At 38.6% G+C, this 25,952-nt stretch overlaps 1 protein-coding gene across 4 annotated transcripts in view; it reads right to left on the bottom strand.

Moving 5' to 3' along the window:
* LOC134531065 (dynein axonemal heavy chain 6) overlaps positions 1-25,952 on the bottom strand; it is a 491,808-nt gene that overhangs the window by 310,080 nt on the left and 155,776 nt on the right. For all 4 annotated transcript variants that reach the window (XM_063366586.1, XM_063366584.1, XM_063366585.1 and 1 more), the window contains 5 exons: positions 14,586-14,732; positions 14,385-14,501; positions 13,700-13,836; positions 11,040-11,230; positions 1,147-1,408 (listed from right to left, as the gene is read on the bottom strand). In XM_063366586.1, coding sequence (XP_063222656.1) covers positions 1,147-1,408; positions 11,040-11,230; positions 13,700-13,836; positions 14,385-14,501; positions 14,586-14,732 — 854 coding nt within the window. The remainder of the gene's footprint in view (positions 1-1,146; positions 1,409-11,039; positions 11,231-13,699; positions 13,837-14,384; positions 14,502-14,585; positions 14,733-25,952) is intronic.

The following is a 25,952-nucleotide window of genomic DNA, read 5'->3' as shown; positions in this document are numbered from 1 at the left end:
TACTAAGATCACTGACCTCATCATAAACATAAACAAGAATATCAACAAGAAAAAAACTATCAAAATCAACAAAATCACCATCAAAAGAACATCATAAACATGTGACTTCCAACTTGTGTGCAACTAAAAACTCAAACATAAGGCCTCAACCAATCACGAAACACAGACGACGATACGGTTCTAACACACAGCTGGTCTTGAAATTGTTTTGCGAAAAATACTTCACTAGTTTTCAGTTACGGTGAAAAAATTTCTACAAAAGAATGGTGTTTCATGTGTCAGTGATGTTCGTAATATATTATGAAAAATTTCTCCAGAAGTTAGGGCTATGTTTAAGAATGCTGAAAAGTTAGTGCATTTTTTGGTTGTGGTGCCTGTTTCTTCATGCGAAGCTGAATGAAGCTTTAGTTCTCTACGAAGACTAAAAACAATTTAAAAAAAACAGCATGACTCAAAAACAATTAAATAATGTTTTCATCTGCCACACACTGCACAATTTGGTGGATATTCTCAACCTGGACAAGTTAACAGCCACATTTATTGCAGCCAGTGAACATTGCAGGACAATCCTCAGTCCAATAAACATTCCAAAATAGGTAATTGAAGTTAGTTATATGGGTTTAGACAATTCAGTACTGTTTGACAGTACATGTGTGATATTTTCGAGTTGAATAGTTCTCTGAGTTTATTATCCGAGTACATAATTCAATTTATGAATAGCTGCGACATAACTTGACCTATTTTAAATTATGACGTGCAACGGCTCTAATCTTCTAAAACAGTGCTTAGCTGCTGTAAGACTTACAGTGTAAGTCTATGATTAAGTGACTTAAGTACGAGTGTAAAGCAATCGGTGATTGATCCACACAGAAGCTGACAGGGAATATACAGCCAAAATAATCCTTTTACTACTTTTTATTTTTAAAATTCGCACATTTACCACGGGTTGTCGCATCAACAAACAATGTGGTTCAAACTGAAACTCGACAGCGGTACCAGCATTTAAATCAATTTGTTTGATGTGCCCACCAAATTTTGTACACAAGATACCAGCATAAGCTCTACACATGCATTTGTGCTCAACTACAATAACTAATTACCATCCTAACAACCTTGATCAACACCAGTATGAGTGGCATCAGTTACCTAGCCACATTGGCGACCTTGGCATTCCTGATGGTGATGAGCTGCTGAGCTATCACAGACAGCACTTCAATGTCGATGCGGTTGAACTCATCGAAGCAGCACCAGGCTCCGGACTGGGCGAGCCCCGCGAAGAAGCGACCCATCATCTTGTAGTCGAGGCCCTCGGAGCAGTTGAACACGACGCACTGGATGGCCAGGGACTTGGCCAGGTCCTTGGTGGTCTCCGTCTTGCCGGTGCCCGCGGGCCCGGCCGGCGCTCCGCCTGTAACACTCTCGCCACTGACACGCTTGCGGGACAGCAGCTCATCATTATGTGCACATTTTCACATACACCACATCGTGGAAATAAGCTGTGTAAGTCTGGTCAGCCAATGACAAACACATTCACTATATACTTACTAGGAGGAGGTAAGGTGCCTGAGGCGCACGTTGAAAAATGATGAATAAAACAGACACTTTAATTTAATTTAATTTAAGAAAATTTTTATTAAAATTTCAATTACTTTTAATACTGTGTTAATAATTTCTTATATATGTGTGTTTGTATGTATATGAAATGATAATACAATATTTAATAAAAAAATTATATAAATTAATATATTATGCATAATATCTGTGCTATTTAGCAATAATTTTAGCAGTCATTTAATATCATTTATTAAACTATTAAGAGAAGTGGAGACAGATTATCACCTTGCAAAATACCCGATGTAATAAAAAAAAAGCTTGAAGATAATACATTTGCAAATGTGACTGAAAAGTAACTATTTGTGAGATAATTAGAGAACCAGACTAAGTACTACTGGTGGAAACCTAAACTACATTATTTTTTTTAACAATTCAGTTGTGTTGTCATGTATCAAATGCTTAACTCATATCAAAATAGTAAGCATCAGTTTGCCTTCTGGATGTTATATTGCTAAACAGAACATTTACATAGCTACCAAATTTGTTAGTGTTGATCTTACAGATACAGATTGAAACCCATTTTGTTTTTCAGATATTTGATTTTTTAGATGAAAATTAATATGCCTACAAATATTTTTTTTAAAAACTCATGTTCTGTAAACTTGGTGAAACTCCTCTAGCCAATGTTAACCAAATAATCCCATTTTTACTACCACAAGAAAAAAAATGAAAAAAAAAATTTTAATTAATTTCAGTTAATACTTATTTATATTGGAAAACAAAATACTTTCTTACCTTTTAATAAAATGAAACGCACGCCTCTTTTACCCTATATGCAATGGAAATGTAAAAATGGTAAACATAGAAATGATTTTTTTTACTAAACTAACCTCCTTAACCAGCACTGGAAAAAAGATTTTGGGAAATGGTACAGATAAGTTGTAGTTTTTGTATGTTAATTATTCAATATCCAAACTCAATATTTAAACTACAACTTGATCGGCTTTAGAGGTGTGATTTTTTTTCATTATTTTATTATAAAACCAAACTAATCTCTATTCACCCACTCAGCAATCAAATTTTGAAAAATATAAAGACGTGCTGGGTGCTACACATAATTTAAGAATTTTATGCAAACTCAGCACTAACATTTTCTTTAGTAAATAAAGTGATAAATATATAAATTTTTCATAAAATTAAACTTACTCATTTTTACGCTATGAGGTGTAGAATTTTTGAAATTGGTGAAGAGAAGTTTTTAGTTTTAGAAGGGTTAATATTGAAATCCAATATCTTAATATCAGTTTGATTATCTTTGAATATTGCCTTAGTGATGAAATTTCAAATAATAAATTAATGGCACTACCTTACACTTCATGGAAGTTTTTTACCCTTCAGTTTCATACCTCCTGTTTTATTTGCTTCAGTAAGATTTTATTTTATAAAATTTAACCAAACACATTTTCACACACCAAAATGGTTGAATTTCAAAAAATAAAATGCTAATTGTTATATATTGGATTGGAAGGGATTGGTGAACCAACTCAAGACAAAAACACATGCTTCATCTGGCCATCTTGGCTACTCTCTATTTGTCCACTTCCTCTCATAGAGATACATCACAACATCTCCCTTTTTTCCAGTTCCTACATTCATTAGAATTTATCTATTTGTGTTTACAATTAATCCTGTAAATACACTGAACATACACTGATCCACTTCCTTCATAGACATACATCACAACATATCTATTTGTATTTACATTTACAATTAATCCTGTAAATACACTGAACATACACTGATCCACTTCCTTCTTAGACATACATCACAACTTCTAAGGTACATAGTCATTTAAGTACACTGGTGTTTTTATTACTCTTCCTGACCTTGACATTACTGTATTTTCTACTATGCCTTCCTCACGTTCTTTTTAAAAACCCATTCTCTATAACCGTGCCCTTGGCCAACTTCTGTCTCATCAAACCCTTTAAAATCTACTATGTTACTATCCTCAAGAGGCTGTGTTGGTCTATTCTGAACTATGTCATCCTGCATGTGTGGTTGATTATTTGATTGTTGATCTTCCTGAGCTTGCGGTATTTCCTCTCGTATCCTTTCAAAAGGTTTTCCCGTAAAATTATCCATTAGATGTCTCCGGTTCCTTTCAACTTCATACCCATTCTCTGTCTATCGAGAATTCTGACAATATTGCCCCTTTTCCATGCATCACCACATCTAACTCCTACATTGGTCCCTACCGCCAGTGGCTCTAGCTTCCTTGTTCCCCTGTTATAATATTTTTCCTGATTTTGTTGTTTGCCCAGTAAGTCCTGGTGTATGTCTGGCTGTTGCTGTGGCCGAAGCATGTCCGCTGAGTGTGGCATTAACCCCCTTAGTCGTCTACCAAACAACCTCTGAGCCGGTGATTGTAAGTGACTGTTGACCGGTGTGTTTCTGTATTCTAAGAGCGCCAGCATCACATCTCTACGGTCCTTCACTGCCTTTTTGAGCATATTTTTCACTGATTGCACATAGCTTTCCACAAGTCCATTGGACTGGGGGTACATAGGACTAGATGTCTTATGTGTAAAGTCCCAGTTGTGTGCAAATCCCTTAAACTCCTGTGAAGAAAACTGTGGCCCATTGTCGCTATAAAGTACCTCCGGTATCCCATGTCTCGCCATTATAGCTTCGCAGTGCCCCACTACGTGACCTGATGTGAGACTCGTTATCTGACTGAACTCAGGGTACTTTGAGTAGGCATCAATTACTAGTAGATAGTCCTTCCCCTTGAAATGTAGAATGTCTGCTGCTATTATTTGCCAAGGCCTACTCGGTATTTCTCTGCTAACTATTGGTTCCTTGGGACTCAGGTTCTGTTCCTCCTTACATGTCGCACAGTTACTTACCCTATCTTCAATTTGCTTTGCCATTCCAGGCCAAAATATACACTCCCTGGCCCTCCATTTGCACTTTTGTATCCCCATGTGTCCATAATGGACTCTGTCTAACAAATCCTGTCTCATACTCTGCGGAACTACTATCTGTTTGCCTTTAAAAATAACTCCCTCGTGTACTGTTAAATCTTCCTTGTATGACCAAAAGGGTCTTATGTTAGCTTCTACCTGTGTTCTCTCTTTAGGCCATCCATTCATTATGATGCCTTTAAGTGGGATCAAAGTCTCATCTCTCAAGGTTTCTAACCGTAGTCTTTCCCACATGTCCTGAGTTGCTTGTATGAAATGCACTACCATGCCCTGATGAGCTGCTATTTCCTGTTCGTGTAATTCTAGTTTGTCGTCTGGATCTCCTGCCCTTGATAATGCATCCGCGACTATGAGATCTTTACCCGGCACATATTTTAACGTTAAGTTGTAATTCTGCAATTTAATTCTCATTCTTTGTAATCTTAGAGGACATTTTTCGAGCGGTTTTTTGAATATAGCCTCCAACGGCTTGTGGTCCGTCTCTACTAAAACTTTGCGGCCATAGAGGTATTGATGAAATCGCTCACAGCCATACACAATTGCAAGGAGCTCTTTTTCTATTTGTGCGTAATTCTTTTGCGCAGGAGATAGTGATTTGGATGCGAACGCTACTGGGCCTTTAGATTGCATCAAAACCGCTCCTAAGCCGTTCTGTGACGCATCCACTGACAGCACTACCTCATCGTCATGATCAAAATACTGTAGGATAGGTGTGGAGGTCAAAAGTGTTTTTAAGTGTTCAAATGTTGTGTGGTGTTGGTCGTTCCATGACCAAACAACATTCTTTCGACACAACCCACGTAACGCATCTGTTTTTTCCGAAAGATTGGGTACAAATTTTCCCCAATAGTTGACCATTCCCAAGAACCTTTGTAATTCTGTCACGTTTTTAGGTTCCGGGAATTCTAAGATGGCCCTCACCTTATCCATATCTGTCCTAATGCCGTCTTTCCCAAATATGTGCCCAATATACCTGACTTCCGTAAGTCCAAACTTACACTTCTCTAAATTAAATGTAACATTCATTTGTTTTGCTCGTTTGAGAACTTGTTCCAACCTTCGATCATGCTCCGCTCTATCAACACCAAAAACTATAATATCATCTACATACACCTGTACTCCTTCCAGATCTTTGAACAATTGGCTGAAGACACTGTAAAAAATTTCCGGAGCACAGGTCAAGCCATATGGTAAGCGTGTAAACCGAAGTCTTTCATGTGATGGAGAATCAAATGTGGTTAGTTTTGAACTTTCATCTGTGAGGCCTATTTGCCAAAAACCCCTATTTGCATCCAATGTGCTGAAATACTGGGCTCCTTTCATTTTTACAGTGACTTCCTCAAATGTTGGCATTCTGCAGTGTTCTCTCATAGTTGCTGCATTTAAAGACTGTGGGTCCAGACAAACCCGTATGTCCCCTGATGGCTTCCTTACAATTACTATAGGATTGAGCCAATCTGTTGGCTCCTCTACTTTCACCACTACCTTAAGTTTGATCATCCTATTAATCTCCTCCCTCAACTTATCATGGAGTGCGAACGGTATTCTCTGAAATACGGCCGCTGGTGCCTTACTACCCTCTCGTAGCACTAAGGTACGTGGATGAACTTTTATCTCTCCAAGACCCTCAAATAAATTTTTATATTGTGAAAGCAGACTTGTGATGTGTGGGTCTTGGTGAGCTCCTACGAGTTCCACCCTTTGAAGTATTTGTAATTGTTGGATGCCAGTCAACCCTACTATAGGTACGGAATTTTTTACTCTCGTAACCTGGAACTCTAGTACCCCTGATTGTCCTCGTGGCGTATGACAATGTAAGAAACACTTGCCTATCACAGGTATTTCAGTACCCGCATAACTTTTGAGTTTAACATTTGACGTGAGCAAGGCATCACTTCTCTTTTGTAATGTAAGAAAGGTGTCCTCAGGTAAAACATTAACCTTTGCTCCTGTATCTACTTTAAAGTTGACATAATGATTAGGTGACACTTTCAATTTACAAAACCACTCAGTTTCCATGTCACCAATTTTACACTCTCTAGATTGAACATCCATTACTTTACCATGCACATTACACTGTCCTTGTCTTTCACCTGTAACCTCATCCGACTGATTGGTAGTAATGCACCCTAACATCAGATCATTCACACAATGAGCATCAGTCCCGTGTCTGTTTATTTCATGTACAGATTTAGATCTACAAACTCGTGCAAAGTGTCCCCGTTTGTTGCATTTTCTACATATTTCCTTGAACGCCGGACAACTAGAGTTTGTATGTTGCAGTCCACACCTCTGACACCCTTGCTCTACATAGTTATGTTTATTGTACTGACGTCGGCCGGGGCTACGCCCTCCCTAAGCCCGATGTGCCTCACGCCATCACCACCCCTCTCCTCCCACCACCACCCTCTATTTAAACCTCCCGCTCGTGCGTGCATGTGTGTGTGTGTTTCTAGCCCGGCAAGAGGGCGCTTAGAAGCAGTGCGGCGACCCCCTAAAGTGTTCAGTTTTAATGTGAATTGTAAACCCTTTTTCATTCATTTTTTTGCCCCAGTGTTTTGTTGCAGTTTACTCATGTATTTCTTTAATTTAAATATTACGTTACTTAAAAAACTACAGAAGTTGCCCGGGCGGACCCGAATAGGCACGGACTTGGACGAGGGTAGGAATGTTTTATATAAATTCTCAATAACTACGTAAATATTAATGTACTGTAAATTGCCAGTAGTTTTTATATATTTTTTAATGTTAATCTATGATTTACTTAACTTTCGCCGGGGCACGGAATCGCAGAATTGTGTTGGCGCGGGGGCGCCATGTTAGTCGAGACGAGCCAGCTCTCGCCCAGTTCATCTTAATCACCGACCGAGAGCAGACGCGCCAGCACCCCGGGGATCTCAACCGTTGTAAACCACCGATCAAGTAATTTTGCATCTTTAATTATTCTTAAACCTTTTCGTCCGTCAATCCTCGGAGCAGCTCTCGCTCGGCGGACCGTATTAATAATTAATTATCTCGTTCGAGTTTTTATACATCGTGTACTAAGCCTACTTTATCGCATGGCCACGTGGGTGGACCATGCATTCACTTAAGTCGGTTTGTGCCTCAGGCTTTTTAACCGTTTAAAGTGTAAAGTGCGTAGAGGGAGGCGTGTTCGTGGAATTAAATCTGGGTATAAGTAAAACCTGAGTACTTTATTTAACCACATGGTGAGTGAGCCTACTTAGCCTAGGAGTGTGGCGTGCCCGACGCCTAAAGCGGGCCAGGTCTGGATCTATATAGGGTAGAAAGGGCTGGTAACTCGTCCCCACCTGGGCTACGTCACGCCCTGAGAGCGAGACTCAGCCGGGTCCACGTGCCCTTACACGTGGTGGCGCCCATTCATAACACCTTAAAGTCACCGGGAACGTGCGCGCAGCCCTCAGTACATACCTTCGCTGCTAGGATAATACTATCTGTGTCCAAAGGTTGCCTTACTTGTAGGAAACCTCTGCTTCCTGCCACGTCCACACTGATAGCCATTGCCTTTGGAGTGGTGAATGTTGTTGGGCAGGTGTTGCTTGTTGTTGTACTGTCCAGCCCTATATCCATCTGTATTCCTTTGTGTATGTAGCCTCCCCTGGTGTTCGTCTCTCTTGGTAGAGGTGTCCTGTCTTCCTGCTTCTGCATAGCTGCTCGTGTAAACTTCATGCACCGCTTCCTTTTTGTCTATAGCTTCCAATAACTCCTGCGTTTGTTCTGCCGCTTTGCATATCTGTACCGCCTTTGCGAGGGTCATATTTGGTTCTCTTAATAACCTGTCTTTTAGACGCGTGTCACGTACTCCGCACATGATTCGGTCTCTTATCATGTCATCTCGTAGGCCTTCGTAACCACAATTAGCACTAAGTCGCCGGAGTGCAGTTATAAAAGAGTCAAACGTTTCACTTTCCTGTTGTACACGATTATTAAACTTGTGCCGCTCAACACTCTGATTGGTCTTTGGAAGAAAGTATGATTCCAGACTCTGCAAAACTGTTTTATACTCCTTCCTGTTTTTCTCGGATACATCCAGTGTATAATATAGGTCTTGCGCCTCTTCACCAACCACATGTAATAAAGTGGCTATTTTTACCTCTTCACTCTTGCTCTCGCCCCCTGTGGCTGTCATGTAGATCTGGAACTGTTGTTTCCACCGTTTCCAATTAACCGCCAGATCCCCATCAAAGCTAAACGGTCTCGGTGGTTTTAGCCCGTCCATCTCTTTTTTGGGTTATGTTCACTTCACCGTCGTCATTACCGTACCGTCCTCCCAAATCTTCATTTATTTTTTTCTTCTTGTTTATACCACCGCATTATAGCGTCGATATACTAAACAATTAGTCCGCAACGCCATGTTATATATTGGATTGGAAGGGATTGGTGAACCAACTCAAGACAAAAACACATGCTTCATCTGGCCATCTTGGCTACTCTCTATTTGTCCACTTCCTCTCATAGAGATACATCACAACACTAATCTCAATATATTAATCTTCAAACATGTTATTTCCCATGGTTGCTACAGAAATAGAATCTTAGAATTCCCTGACTTTTCCCTGTTTTCCAGAAATTTAACAGAAAAATTCCCTGACTTTCTTATGAAGTACATACCATTAATATTAACGCACATATGATTAAATGTAATATAAAAAATTCAACATGAAGTAAAATAAGGTTTTTTATTGTGTTATTTTGACGGCAGAATTGCGAATGTGTTTTTTTCCTTCGACATGCCTGGCGAGAGCTCTTCGGCCCATATTGCTGAGTTGAATACTTTTGTAGCACAAAGTGCAGTACGCAGAATTTATGTTTTTAGCAGAGGGTTTGATATGCTGAAACTGTGACGCCTTGAGCCAATTCTCCTTAAAAGTAGTTTTCTTCAACATCTCTAAGCTAAATAAAAAGTACATATTAATATTTTCAGGTTAGGTTAAAAAATTATTGTTTATGAATTCTTAAAAAAAATTACTACACAAATACAAAACTATTACAAATTCACACCTAGCAATATAAAGGGACTACTTAGAGAATTACAATAGCAGCATTACAACATGCAATACTCTTACATTCTTACAATGTTAACTAACGATTCTGGGGAAAAACATGTTCAGTTATGCATATTTTTTATACACAATGTAAGTGTCACGCAACATAACTCACGGATTATAACGGTTGAAAAAAAAGTAATTAAAAAAAATAGTTAGAAAAAATGCAAAAACATAACCGCACACAAAAGCCACGTGTTTTCGTATCAGCTTGGTAGTTTTCAAAATGAGAATTGGTATTGCTTCTTTATTCCACGTGAAAATAGCCTTCAAAAGATAAACGATGCCATGCCTGTTCTGTAGTTCACTGCATGGAACGGAACAAAACACAAAGTCTCAAGGGCAAACTAAAAAGGATCAAAACACGAAAAAATGAAGGCCGGGTTCGCTAGTGAACAAACGAGTGCCTGGATTGGCCAGAAGTTATGTTGGGTGGTTGTAACAGCCTATTGCAACGGACAATCGTAGACCAAGTAAATATAAAGTTGCAGTTGCCGTGTGCCTTAAGCAGCAGCCTTTTAGCGGAGTCGTTCGGTAGCGGTACGAGCGCATCAAAACAAAGCTTTGTTTGAATTATAAGCAACTTTAAAATTTCCAGAATTCGTATAATTTTCCCTGACATTTCCCGGAATTCCCTGACCATTTTAATTTCCCTGACATTTGCCGGTTTTCCCGGTTTTCTAGTCCTGTACCAACCATGTTTCCGCAGAGTTTCTTACCTCCTATATAATTTGTTTCAGAGGTATGACTTCTACCAAATTGGTAATCAAAGTTCAAAAAAACTGAGAAAACACCATGTTACTATGTCGGGTATTGTAGCTAAGTTCCGTATCTCTTGCTTGATTGACTTTGGAAATTTTTTTTTCTTCTATCAAACTAAACTTATCCCATTCTAACCCTTAAAAAAGTCAAACTTTGAAAAATTTAAATATCACAGATAAATTTTTATGAACATTATTTACGTACATTATTCATGCACACTTTCTTATGACCTACTCTAGTAGATTCTAGGAGATAAATTTTCCTTCATGAAAACCAAACCTACCCTTTTTAGAGGTAGAATTTTATTAAATTGCTGAGAAAGATTAGGAGAATTTTTTCTATTCATACCCAATATTTTAACATTCACTTGATTAATTTGGAAATATGGTTTTTATTGGTAAAACTATATTCCCCCTTTTTACCGCATTAGGGGTGCAATCTTGCCAGGGCTACTTGCACAATGACTGCCCTTGCCCAGAGTGGGTGATGGAGCTCAGGGCTCAAGAGGCATGTGGAAGTGAGGGGATGATGGCCGGCACAGCAGAGTGCGGCGGAGTCTCGCCAAACCTGGCAGAAGACAGCCCACCAGCCTCTTGTTGTACGGCTGTTCTTCGGTAAATATGAATAAATGTAAACTAGCTTGCCAAATACACAAGCAGCCAGCACTGACCTAGATCAAGCTGCAGAGCCCCCATGAGACAGAGGTAGCACTTGTCTGTGAGAGGCGTGATGACCAGACGAGGAGACGCCCCCAAGTACTCGTATCCATACATGTGGCGAGCACTCGACATGTGTGCGAAGCACATCATGCTGTCCTCGTCCCAGTAGTACCGCAGCTGCTTCAACCACTCGAAGCTATCACTGCACACAACAACCAACCACTACAAACTGCAATCTGAACAATACATGTACAGAACAAGAAACATCTCAACAAATATGTATATACTTGCATATACATGTCAAATGAATGCACATATTCATACATTCAGCCACACAAATACATGTCTGGTGTGGATGTATGCATACATACACACACATAAAATATGTTTACATATGCACATGAGCTAAGGTTTGTTTTTTCAGAGCGTGTGTGTGTATGTGTGTGTGAGAGATATCTCTAGTTAGATAGAGCAAAAAGATGTAAGCATTAATTTTTTTTTGTAGTATGATGGTTGAAAACTAAAATAATTTTAATTGTTTGAGCAAAAAACTTAAATTATAACAATAAAATCAGCTATATTTTATTGATAAATTATTACAATATGTTTTTAAAGGAAGAACAGTAACACGATAAGTCTAAATAATATTTTCCTTGGTTGTTAATATTTTTCGAAACACATTTAAAAATGTGACATCTGTTATTGCGTTATTTGTTTTTCGGTAAATTATGACAATCAAAACTCTGGGCAAGTAAACATTTAATCTAATTCAAGGTAACCAGACTTGATGTGACTGCTTGGGTGATGTAGGACAGGTCTCATAGAGTTATTGTTAAAGTACAAAAAGAAATTCAATAAGAATAAATATAGTTTGTGCTTGATGCACAGTGCAAGGATGTCCATTCCAATCTACCCCAAAAATGAAAAGAACTTATTTTCATTCATCTTCTGTGCAAAAGTATCTACAGTGGCTCTACTTTGCCACTCGAACTGACATTGAGTTGTGCATGCTTTACAAAAGTATCAGCTAGGGTTTGGTTTGGAGGGAAGGGGAGGAGGGAAGGGGAAGCAAGAGCTTGACGCACGAGCGACCCTGCATGGCCACTGACGTCACCTGCGCATACCTTCGGGAATTAGTGCGGACCGGCCTCGCCACCCCCCTGCTCCCATGCCATCCTTCCTCTGTGCTGTTATTTATTACTGAGTGGCCTGAGAATCCTGCAGGCTTACAGAGGCCACCACGTGGAGTGGCGTGAATAAGCGCCGCTGTTTTGGCTGTTTCAAGCGTCGGGTCGGCCCAGGATGACGCGAAAAATCACAACTACTGTCGGTTCCAGAAAGATAGCTAACGGGTATAAAAGCGGTAATGCTGGCCTTCGCAGTGGGTTCCAAAAGGTATGTAAAGTGACATGCAAGTTCAGCAAGGAGGGTTCCCCTATGTGAGCGGCGCGACGCAGAGCGACGGAACAGTGCATGTGTGACCGAGTGGTGCAAGACTGTGTATGGACAGGCGCGAGGTAAGGGGCGAACCACTGTTGAGCCTAGCTTCAGTGAGGAGTGTGAACTGTGGAATGGACAGATACTTAGTGATTTGTGGACAGACATTAAGTGTGGTGATTTAATTAGCAATGTAAATATTAGTAGCAAATAAAACTGTATAAAATGAATTGGGCTAACCTTACGAAACTTGTTTTCCCACCCATAACAATATGTTCTGAAGAAAATCTCTTCCTATTTTTAATCTGTTATGAAATACCCACCTTTTTTTGTTTTTTATGCACAGTAACATAAGCATTGGTGATCAGATCATTGAGCGAATGAAAAAGTTTAGGACTGGAATATCAATAAGGAAGAAAGTAAAGAAAAAGTAAATCTGACCCCAAGTGATAAAAAGAGTTAGAGTAGGTATTATCTTTAAGCTTGATGATACAAATTATTGGTATCTCTTTTTAGCTTGAAAGAATATCAGTAATAGGCACCTGCTCAGTGAGAAAAGCATTTTAAGGCAAGGAATTCACTGCTGTACACAACAGCCTGCATTAGCAGCTCTGAAACCCCAGATAACCAAAGCATTGCACCAGTCCAACCAAGATATCTATTCCTCAACTCCTGGGAGTCAGTAGGCACTGGTGATAACTCTACTGTCGGTAGCACACAGGAACTGCTTAGTCAGTCAGCTATACTATATTCGTTAAAACTAAAAACATGTTTTGTGTTTTATGGAAAATAACCTTGCTATTTTATATGCCTCTCATGGTACTTGTATAGTAATTTTAAATGAATTGTAACCAAACAGAAATGTAAAACAAAATAACAAAATTTAAAAAAAAGTTAATACACTTAATACTACCACTTTTTCAAGAAAATCACATCACTTTTCATTACAACAAACACCTTTTGCATGTGACCGTAAATTCATCTACCTCTTTTTCCATTTAATCTTAAGCTTTAATGCAGATCTCCATAAAAAAATTAAAAATATTCTAATCGATTTATTGATGCAATATTTTATATCATTATTATTAATAAGCTAATAAATTAGTGTTAGTACTTTTAACCATTTAAACCATGAACGCACATTACCAAAATACATGCTTCAGTAAACAATAGTTATGCCATTTCTAAAGCAAATGCTTGATAAAACCACAGGTTTACAAAAGGTTGAACTCACTCTCTGTGCACTTTCTCCTTAACAAGTTCTGTGATTATGTCCCTTGCATGAACATCAATAGTGATTAGCGAACACAGCACCATGCGCTGTAGCTTCCGCAGCTTCCCTCTAACCATGCCTGCCAACTCATTCAGCTCCTGCAACCGTTCAGCATCCAGCTCAGCTGCTCAAAACATGAGCTTGTACACCCCAATGTTTCAGAACAAAACCAAGTTTCACATCCTACAATACAAACATGCATACTGAAATTAAAACTGAGTTAACTACTCAATAGTAGATATCAAAGACAACATTAATTATTACTAGTTTGTGCTTCCATTACAAGAGAAATTACAAAATTAAAATGTATTGATCAAAGTTAAAAAAAACACCTCCGAATAATTATTAATGCAAACACTCAAGCTAAATTATCATGAAATGAAATTTATGATAGGTAAGTACACAAAACATAATGTCCAAAAATTTTTATGAATCTTACACCAAAATAAAAATAATAAAATAGGTAAAACATTACAAAAATTGTTAGAAAGTAGTGCAGTTAAAATTATATTTATATTTTTTAGTAGTTATGATAATACTGAAATTAGTGTATTGCAATTCTTTTATGATAAAATAATTTAACTACCTCATTCTGATGATCATTAAGACAGTAATAATAAAAACCAGAAACACTGTAAAAACTTACATCGTAATTATAGGTCTCAAAGTCTGCCATTGCAGAGAGTCTCTCTTCTTCTGTTGGTCGGTTGAAGATATTGTGAACTTTCAAGCTCCACATGATTTGGGACACGGTCAGGACGATCTGAAATAAAGCCAGCACGACAATATACAGATGCCTCAAGAACTATAAGCAACGTCCAACTAAAGTTCTAAGGAACATACTCACCTGAGAAGGATGTCGCAAAATCCACCGTCTGCGAGTTCGCTTTTCATGGTCCCTTATAGCTGCTTGCATCCTTCGACGAAGAGAGCTGAACATTCCTTCCTCGACCTTGCCCAGCCAGTCCTCGACATTTCCTCTGGCGCGGAGACCCTGGCATCAATCACTCACGTTCCTACACACTGTAACAACCCAGGCTTATGCCTTCCTCACTTATTAAATTTATTAAGTTGTTTCATCATGTTCAGTACAATGGTTAGGTTTGCTGATATAATTTATATAATAGCTTTCTGGGCAGGCTCCTGCCCGTCCTGGTAACGAGTCTGTTAGTCTGCAACCCTGTTAGGCTCACTGGGCGGGCTCCTGTCCGTCCTGGTAACGAGTCTGTTAGTCTACGACCTACAATGTATTTTACAAGTCTGTTAAGCTCACTGGGCGGGCTCCTGCCCGTCCTGGTAACGAGTCTGTTAGTCTGCGACCTACAATGTAACTTGCAAGTCTGTTAGGCTCACTGAGCGGGCTCCTGTCCGTCCTGGTAACGAGTCTGTTTAAGTGCTAACAAATCAGGGATGTAACTGTTATGCTCTCTCCTAGGGGAGGAAATGAGTTAGCTTTCATGATGTGAAGTTTTAGATTACTGGGCAGACACCGGTCACCCAGGTATCTATTCCGTTTAAGTTCACATGATAAGTGTTCAGATGTAAAATGGCAAATATAATCTACAATGAGAACAGGAGGCTGGAGGCCCTAGAACATAAGTGAAGTTCTAGATCATGTAAGTTAAAAATTTTATCTAAGACGCGTCAATAGTAACTTCATAGTTAAGTATTTAGTTTTAAGTCTCTCTAAGCAAATAGTTTAGCAATGTCTAATATAGTTCTGGTACTCCCTTAATCACAACTGGTTTCGTTTTCGATAACGTAATGAATGTTGATATCTGAAGTAATTTTTCGTGAAACTGAAACATATAAGACTGTTATGTTCTATAAAGCATTTTCTCTGTTATAATATATTTTTATTTTTATTGAATTAAGTTTTAAATTATTTAGATTAATTCTTGCATTTAAACTTTTATGAATAATAAATAGTCATATCTCTAGACCACCCCGTACAGGGAGGAAACTATGAGGTTCCATCAGAAATAATAGTAGTAATGTAGTAAATCCTCATGCAGCTCTACCTTAATAATGATTTAATTCTTTGTGTTTATGAGTTACATCTTTTTCCCCCAAAGAAAGTTACCATATTTTCTTGTGTATCAGGTTGTGGTTTTATTGTTTGATACTAAACTACCCAACTTACAATTAGAATTCGAAACCACTCTGTTACAATGCTGGTTTTCAGTTTGCACTTGTCATACTTGTGCTATGTTTAGGACAGGTGGAGGGACTTTTGGGTAATTGGTAACAGCTTTGATTCTTCTCCTCAGTGTTCACGGACCTGCTGTTATGTTTAATAATTTATATTTTTAATCTCCTGTGTGTGTACTTTGATACTTTACTGTGTCTAGTCTCCTTTCATCATTCGTAATTGCTCCTGATTTTATTTAGTTGCCTGTTTTTTTAATGTATTTATACTTCTTTAGGTGAATTATGTCAAAATGATGAGAGTGAATTATTACGATGTGTGTGCACCATACAACAAAATTTTAACAGAATGAATAAAAGCTACATACAAATAAAAATAATATATTAAATTTTAAATATAATACTTCAGTGTTGATATTGAATACTGGTACATATCATTAAAAAAGTTATTTATTGTGAATATTAGTGATAGAATTTGTGTTCATAAAATTTTCAAGTGTATTTATATAAGTGAGGTTATATTCCCGTATGTATAAGATGTCAGGTTGCTTGTAAGCTTCCACTGTCACTAGCAGGGAGTTTCTGTGGCAGGTTTAGTAGTCCTCTGGCTGTTTTCACGAGATTGTTTGTGAGGTCATTTTCCCGTGTGTATAATATATTTTCATTATAAATTATATTGGTATTATTTAATAAATAATAAAAATTAAAAAATTAGAATAAACATTTGCATATTTATTGATTTTCATTATTAATTAAAATTAATCTAGATTATTTTACTAAATTAAATAATTACTTTTGTACACATGTTTGTATAAATATTGGATACTCAGTATTTATTTTAATTTTTAAAACAATTGAAATCATGCTTTACTATTGCACGGGAAGTTGTTTCAGGTTATGTCAGATGTGATAATATGCCTAGCGTGCCACCACATGTTTCTGGGCATGTGGACCCGGCTACACCTGCGTCAGGGCCGTGACGCCGCCCGTGTGTAGTAAGGCTCGTATCCCAAATTTAAAATGAAACACTACATCCACTCTCAGCAGTAGATACATTATATTTATACTAAAAGGTAGACTAATTAGACTCTTCAAGGTGGCCCGCACACCTCAGTCTGCCTAACGTTGTTGTATGTAGTCACGCTCTCAAAAGAAACAACCATTTCTATATCATGAATTTATTCACTATACACGTCTGTTCTCCCTTCACATCATTTTACACAGTTAAAAAGCCAGTGGCACAAATAGTTTAAGATTTGGTCCAGGACACTGCGTTTGCTTCACAGAATTAGAGTTCGTAGGACATGACATTTCAGTAATGAATAAAAATAATAATTATGTAAGCCCTAAAGTTACGTGAAAGTGATTTATATAATTTAAGCGAACAGATTGATTTGGATCAGAGAATTGCAAAGTTGAAAACGACCGGTGAGCAGAGATCCTTAACTCGGGTAGCAGCGGCAACAGACTGGGCACCTCTTAGCGCGCCCTAAAGGCAGATCACCTGCCCACTTCTGGCCGATGACCGTTACAAACATTTGGAAAAGCATGCCACCGGGAAAAGACATGACTACACACAAACCTTACTTACACTTAGTTTAAAACAAACCCAATTTTAATAAGACCCGCTTAGGGACTGTTTGACAATGTTCGGGTCTCGGAATATTCATTGCAGTATGTATATTTAAAAATACCCGTTGTGACGTCACCATCACAGTCGTTACTGCATATCTGTGCAGTTTGTGATTACTTCATTTATTTATTTTATCTTTGTATTATTTCTCTCAGCATTTAATTTTTTTTTGATCGTTGTTGCTGTGTTATAAGCTAAGTACCTCTATGGAAAAGAGAGACTAGAATGGCTTCAAAAAAAGAAGAAAAGGGTTTTGGAAGGCCATGTATATTTAATTTGTTTTTGTGAATAATGCTTGATCAATATATGACGATTGGATGGATTTTAAGTAAGTGTACAGATATGATTTGTTTTTCATTAGAATGAGAGTTAAATTTATATACTATAAGGTAATAGCATACGTATTATTGACGCAAATGAATTGAAGTTATTACTATTTTTTTTATCAATAATAATCACAATATAAATCGTCTCACACCCAGAGGTTGAGTAAGTAGTTTCAAAATTTTCTCCCTGAGCTAGAAAAAAAACTGGACATTGAAAAATAAAAATATTATTTATTACTATTATTAAAACATACCATGTCACAAACCTAAGGACTCTTGAGTAAGCCATGTCCAACGTAAATCCAGGACATTAATAAGTTAAAGGTTGTACCGTCTGGCTTATTAATAAATTTACCTTAGATATGGTTGTTAATGATAATAACTGGTAATATTTAATGAAATAAGGCGTCACAGAAGAAGTGGAACCCATCCGTGGGACACGAGTAGTGAGACGACACAATAATAATAATTATTATTATTGTTTTTTTGTTGTATATATTTTGTCTTTATGATTACCTAGTTTGTTTCATACACTATTGAGCTATGCCACGTCTTAATCCCATTGTTTATAGCTTAAGGAATCGAACCGAAGGATCAACTGATGTTGACAAGAATGTAGAAATAGGAACACAGTTATCCAACAGCGATGCATTGACCGCAAATTCGGAAGAATTAAGTATGTCAGGATCACTTGAAAATCATGCCCAATTGTTAGACACACACGCAGGAGAGAGTGAGAGCGTGAAGCGGCCCATAACAGATACACAACCGGCTATACCTCCATCTACACCACCACCTAATGTTGAGTTACCCACTTATGACATGGATATCACAACCGGCGGCTTGCATAGTCTAGCGCCATCAGATAATGTAGCAGCTAGTGTAGCTACTTTTCAGCCTGCTACTGTCACTAATTTTAGTGCAGCATCTGTACCCGCACCTACCATCATTGACATGGAAGTATTACTACAAGCGCTGAATAATCTTTCAGCTAAGATAGATCAGGGACAGGTTGATCTTTCAGCTAAGATAGATCAGGGACAGGCTGAGCTTTCAGCTAGGATAAACCAAATGCAGGGTAACGTAAATAACATACAGGAATGTATTGAAATGCGTTTGTCAGAGCAGAAAGAAGCACTAGAGCGGTTAACTGAACAGGTAGCACAAGGTCATTCTAGAATAAATGATCTGGAGTCTAGTACAACAGCTTTACTAGTTACGGCCAGGGAAGAACGTCAACGAATCCAGGATCAGTGTGTTCGCAATCATACTGTACTTAGGGAAGAAATGCACGGACAGACTGAACAGTTACAGTTGCGTCTCGAACAAGTAGAAGAGGCTACCGCAACCTTATCTAGTCGGATCGATACACTGAGTAACGAGTGTACGCAGGTAGCAGAGAAGGCGGCTGACTGTCGTACGGTACAGCTGTGCCAGCGCGTCGAAAGTCAATTGAATAACCAGTTCAGTGTTCAACAACACCTGGAAAGTCAAGTGAAGGAGCTGGAGCGGCGGTTTCAGGGATTAGACACAGACCAGTTCCCTAGATTACCCACACAACCGAGTGACAATCCAGTACACAGCAACAGGGGCGCTAACGGACCAGCAGAGTCACTAGTTACACAAACATCTGAGCGACCCGTGCTGAATGCTACCGTGGGCGGTCTTACCATCGATCAGGCTGCACTACTACACCACCCAGCTAGGCAGTGGAGTGAATCTATGCCAACCTTTACGGGCAAGGCAACAGAAAACCCCATACGATTCCTAAATAAATTTGAGGAATATGCCCGTACATTCGGTCTTAACGACACCGAAAAACTTAAATGTTTAGGCTCTGCGCTCAGAGGAAATGCGTTCTACTGGTATGAAATGTTACAAACAACTACCACGTCATACCAGCAATTCATCGACATGTTCAGGCAACAATACTGGAGTCTGAGGACGCAAGGCAACTTGAGGGCCCAATTACACACTGAGCGATATGACCCCAAGAAGGGCATGTCATTAGAAGCCCACATTTCTAGTATGTATGAGAGGACTCGTTATCTAGATTTGGTTATGTCTGATGACGAATTTATAGCGACGGTGCTTACTCAGCTCCCGCTAAAATACCAAATCCAGCTAGCTGGTAGAACATATGGTGAGGTCGGGGAGTTTAGAGTACAACTGTTGATGTTTGATAAATTGGAGAGACTCAACCGCAGTCAGACGTCACGGGAGGAAACAGAGCGCAGTAACGCTTATCAGAAGCATGTGCCTATGCACAATACATGGCAGAACCGGGACGTCAAAACAAAGGATGACAGGCGAGCTTCCGTAAACTACATGAATTGGCAATACCAAGATGAGAATCCCTATCACAAACAATTTTTTAAGGGACAATATCAAGGTAAACACCAGAAAAGACGTTCTATGCCTTACAGGAAAAAAACATGGTGGTACAGCAACAGGAATCACAGCAGCGACCATGAGGGCGAACGACGGGATCAATTTGAAAGCAAGAAGGGAAACAACAGACGCTCACCATCCCCGGAGCTACGGACACACAGGGAATCCGACAGAAGGAGGCGCGCCTACTCGGAAGACGAATACGATGACCATCGCAAGTATTTCCAGACGTCCGAGCAGCAGAGATCCTATCGTGCAGAGTACCGACTGCCAAGTCAGTCCCCTACTGAGCAAGACCGACAGCGCAGTACGCACTCAGCGGAAAACAACTCTGTCAATAAACCACCTTCCACTTCATTCCCTCCACCGTTCACCACACCACTGCAGCAACAGCAGCAGCTCAGTTACTTTGCTAGAAATGAGCCAATTAACCCGATTGCGGCCAGCTTCCAGCCTACAGTACACAACACAGCCAACGGCCGTGTCTGGGTACCTACAACTGCAGCTACTTCCGCAATGCCTAGCAATTAACCCCGATTACCTACCGAAATACGCAACGAACACAGAATGTGATGATTTACCTACTAAAGAGGAGGTTCAGCAATTCGTTCAACAGAAATTAGCATCCGAAGCTGCGGCAAGACAGAGGAAGAGGCCTGCGTCAAAAAGAAAAGGATTTTAAGTTGGAGAATGGGTTCTAAGGAAAACATCTGTAATAAGCCGTAAATGGGAATTTGTAACACGCAAATTATTTTTATTATTTACGGGTCCTTTTGTTATTACTGAGGTTAACCACGAAAATTGTTACACACTTGCAGATCCTGTTACGAAACGTGTCGTAGGCAGGTACAATCTAACGCAGTTAAGAGAGTATAAGGCACCTATTATTATAAACAACTAAGTTTCGGCACGCCAATATGCGAAAGTTTATTGTGAAGAAAATGCAGTATACAGCTGGTGGAAATAATTTGTATCAAAACGATAGTCTCGAGTTCAGACATATTATTCAGCTGTATCGTGGGAACTGTTATTGCCTTGTTTGTAATCACCGAGGAGTCGCGTGAAGAGGTGACTGTCAGTGTTTGTTTCGACGAGGCCGAGCCCCGTCGATGTCCGGCGTAAGAATGCATCGTCATCTACGTCAGGAATTTGTGCGCAGTTCGTCGAAGGTCAGAGTACCTATACATGTTTATATAGCCGCGATGCTATTACTGCGTTTTGAATGTCAACCCAAGGGGTTTAGACATAACACGGCAGCACCTACAACATGAAACTATTCGGTAACAACGAAGTCAATATATGTACACGAAAACTGTTGTTTAATTTTGGCAAGATTTTTGTTATATAAATAACCTTTAAAACAGCTGTATTGTGTACGAAAACAATAAATTAGCCAGCATGCCTGCAATGAAAAATTAGGAATGCCTATATTCTGTCAAGATGTACCACGTCATGAATGGATGTGAAAACACAACACTGCATTCAAGATTAGTAAGATACAACTACAAGCCGACATGCGTACGTCAGTAACATTAGATTTTACTTAGTGCGTAAACTTTCCATGTTTAGAAATTCCATACATTATTCTTTGACAATGAAAAAAAAAATTAAAAGATAACTTGTAATTTTAAATTTTAGTTACACTTCACAACGCCATTATTTTTCTTCTTAATTTTCAGTAGGATTGTGAAAGCTATTAGGATGGCGTCCTCATAGGACTGCAAACTAGGGAAGCACACTTTCTTTTCATGTGTAACACTATATTCAAAGATAGATTTAAAAAAAAAATGAGTAGAATAGGTTCTAATTTTTCACCACTGAAAATAAATATCAGAGAGGAATTTATTCACTATTTTATTTGGTAAACTTTATCAACAAGATTAAGAAACTATAACACTGGTGAGATGCGAAGCAGAGTCTCAACAGATGGTAAATACAGTCATAATTTGCTGTAGCAAAATGTTTATACGGTTGAAATAAATGAGATTCCATATGTTTTAACAGCATTTAAGATACATTGAAATAGCGTTAAGAATAGGTATTATTACTGAAGACCGCAAAAACGTACGTGTAAAAGCACACTCACGAAAGATATGTAGTCGCAGGCTGTGAGCCGTTCACTAAAATGTGTGTTTATATATATTTTTTTAAATTTTATCTCGTACCAGCCTGTTATGAAAAACATTTTAATTGCTATTGTAAATAATAATTTGTAAGATGAGGTGAATTTAATTATGATTTTCCAATTAATGTAGTTGATTTAAGTTGTTTGGAGATAAGCAAGGCAGAAAGCCACATTTTCGCATTGTACTAAACAAACAAATACGAGTAACCTTTCTGTAAATGTAATTTTATACTTTAAATATCCTCACGCATTATTAATGTGAATTTTAAGGTATATATTAGTGTTATGATTTATCGGTAATGCAAGTATAGTATCAAATTTTTATAGTCTTAAGTGAGTATTATTAAGTTAGAGGGTATAAGCCAGACTGTACGACCAACTTGAAGTACCGAAGGTTAAATGTAAGCAGAAAGTTACACCGTCAAGAGTGTAATTGGCATGGCTAATTGCGGTTTGGACACACTATGTGAGGTGTGCGACGAAGGTAGTGAATGAAAGCTGGGACTTATTAAGTGATGCGATAGTGAGAAGACGACGGATGGTGTGGTGTGTAAGAGTGGAAATTATCCGGCGAATCCTGCATTGCGACACGACTTGGTGGAACCACATCCAACTGCAGTCATGGCAGGGCGTTGACACGACCTGGGCTGTAGTAGCGGCAGACCAGTCTGCTGGTTCAGGAGGTGGAGCGGCTGGTTTTCGGGATCCTCACGAGGTCGGCACCGGCATGGATTGTCAGAGGCCGTGATGTTGTCCGAGTGACGGTCGTCGTTGCAGTGGGTCCTGCGCACCCGCGCCTATTGTTGAGTGCAGGCCCGAACCCCATCACATCTCTCGCCTCAGCACTCCCGGTAAATCTACTTACCGAGGTGCCTGTGTTCCTGTCACTTCTACAAGAACGTTGCAGTGGAAGCAGCTTTAATCAGCTATCAAGGTTCCACGAGTTAAAATTCTACAACGGAAAAGCGCAAGTGTGCGCTGTTCCAAATCAACTCATCAACTGTGCTGTGTTATGTGCTAAAAGTGGTGCTCGTGCGCAGAATGAAGGTTTTTTTGTTGAGACTTAGCAACAGAGTTAAAAATAGGCAGTGCCAACATTGACCAGGAGTTTGAATGAAAACTGAAAACAGAACAATAATCTCCAGAATGTACAAGTGTTATGTATGTTTTCATTTCCTTTCAAAGAAGCGGCAGTCTGTGACGTCACCATCACAGTCGTTACTGCATATCTGTGCAGTTTGTGATTACTTCATTTATTTATTTTATCTTTGTATTATTTCTCTCAGCATTTAATTTTTTTTTTGATCGTTGTTGCTGTGTTATAAGCTAAGTACCTCTATGGAAAAGAGAGACTAGAATGGCTTCAAAAAAAGAAGAAAAGGGTTTTGGAAGGCCATGTATATTTAATTTGTTTTTGTGAATAATGCTTGATCAATATATGACGATTGGATGGATTTTAAGTAAGTGTACAGATATGATTTGTTTTTCATTAGAATGAGAGTTAAATTTATATACTATAAGGTAATAGCATACGTATTATTGACGCAAATGAATTGAAGTTATTAATATATTTTTTATCAATAATAATCACAATATAAATCGTCTCACACCCAGAGGTTGAGTAAGTAGTTTCAAAATTTTCTCCCTGAGCTAGAAAAAAAACTGGACATTGAAAAATAAAAATATTATTTATTACTATTATTAAAACATACCATGTCACAAACCTAAGGACTCTTGAGTAAGCCATGTCCAACGTAAATCCAGGACATTAATAAGTTAAAGGTTGTACCGTCTGGCTTATTAATAAATTTACCTTAGATATGGTTGTTAATGATAATAACTGGTAATATTTAATGAAATAAGGCGTCACACCGTCTTGAAGTGATCACTCCGTCCGCTAAAAACACAGAACACTAGGGAAAAAATACAAGTTACATATAATTTTCTTTACTTAATTTACGGGAACGAAGCACTGAGATTACTGCACCCTCCTGCAGAAGTTTGTGGCGCGCTATACATATGTACAAACATGGTGGGTGGTTTGGAACAGAGGGTGATGTTGGGAGGAGAAGGGCTCTGGAGCGGTGAGGCACATCGGGCTTAAGGGAGGGTGTAGTTCTGAATGAATTCAACTTTATCAACCATATTTATATCACTGCAGTCCTTTTATTATTTTATTTCTATTAATTATTTGTATGCAAAATTAAATTTACATTTTATTATGCCAAGTAAGAATAACTTCTAAAGCATGTACAAAAGTGCTATCACATTTTTTTTTGTTTTGTGGCTTATATCTGCTTAATGAGTTGTGCCACTCCAGTGTGTCATAGTTGTGAGTGCATTATTTTATTTGGTTTTGTTCTGGTTTTTGTCGTAACTGAATTTTTTATTGATATTTCACACTTGAAAATACAATGACTAATCTTTATTGTGTGAGTTGTTCATTTATACTCATTCCATTTACTATCAATTCCTCTCTGAACGTCCTTCTGACAGGGTAAATGCAGGTAGAGCACTGTGATGTCTGTGGACACACACAGGTAGGGTGCAAGCAATGGGGTTGGTGTTTTTCTGTAGTTGTCAGTAAGAGGTCCTGTCGGAAGTAGGGTAGCAGCACATCTGGATCCATGATCTGGAGAGGGTACAGATGGACGTTGGATCAAGAAGTATTTTGCACTTGATCAAATGCTATCTTTTTACTACTAGTATCATCTATTTATCAATTTGTACATTAGAATGGGGTAGTCCTTTTGTGCGATAAGGAATCGGTTAGGCTTTTTCCATGCGTCCTCTAGAGACATGCCTGCAAGCTGGTGTCCGAGTTTGTTTTTATTATTTCAGATCTAGACACATGTGGTTCTCAGTTAAGCCCGTTTGGCTGACATGTGGATCACTTTATTCTGTGTCCAGCCAGCTACTCTACAAATCTACTGTATATTTCTCAAAGTGGGCACTTGTTACATTATTATTTTTTTGGGAGAGGGAGGAGAGAAGAGTGATGTTTGCAGGCACATATTGTCATTCCACTCTTGTACACATTTCCAACAACAACGAAAATTAGTTACCATTATTTAACATCCTTTCCCCCTTTTTCCACTGCTATCATACCTCATAATTTTCTAGTTTCTCTTCACCTCCTTATTCTCTTCCTCCTTTCTTTCGACTCTCCAATAATCATACCTCATTAAAGAAAATTGTTATCTTTTCTACTACATGTAAGTGCAATTACTTGTTCACCATCTTCTTTTTAGAATTGTTATTACGTTCTAAGTGTTTCTCTTGTCTCCTAGCATACAGTGAAAATTGATATGGTATAACTACCACTAATTTTCCTGCCCCTTATCCCTTGACTCTATCTCTCCCACCAACTCTCTTGCACTTGTATAGTCTTTTCAATTGCATTTCTCTCACTGACACTTAAGATGCTTTTATGATTATTTTCCTTGCATCATCAACTGTAAGCTAATCATAACACTACAAACACCTCCTCTCCCCGGAAGTTCTCTCAGATACCCTTCCATTGGTCAAAAGTTGGATTATCTCTTAAATAGAATCTTGGTTGGTCAGAAAGGGTGGGGATGGTAAGGGGGA

This window comes from Bacillus rossius, chromosome 3, assembly GCF_032445375.1.
Source record: "Bacillus rossius redtenbacheri isolate Brsri chromosome 3, Brsri_v3, whole genome shotgun sequence".
NCBI lineage: Eukaryota > Metazoa > Arthropoda > Insecta > Phasmatodea > Bacillidae > Bacillus > Bacillus rossius.
Note: the sequence above shows the minus strand (reverse complement) of the source record. Positions and strands in the feature narration are given on the sequence as shown.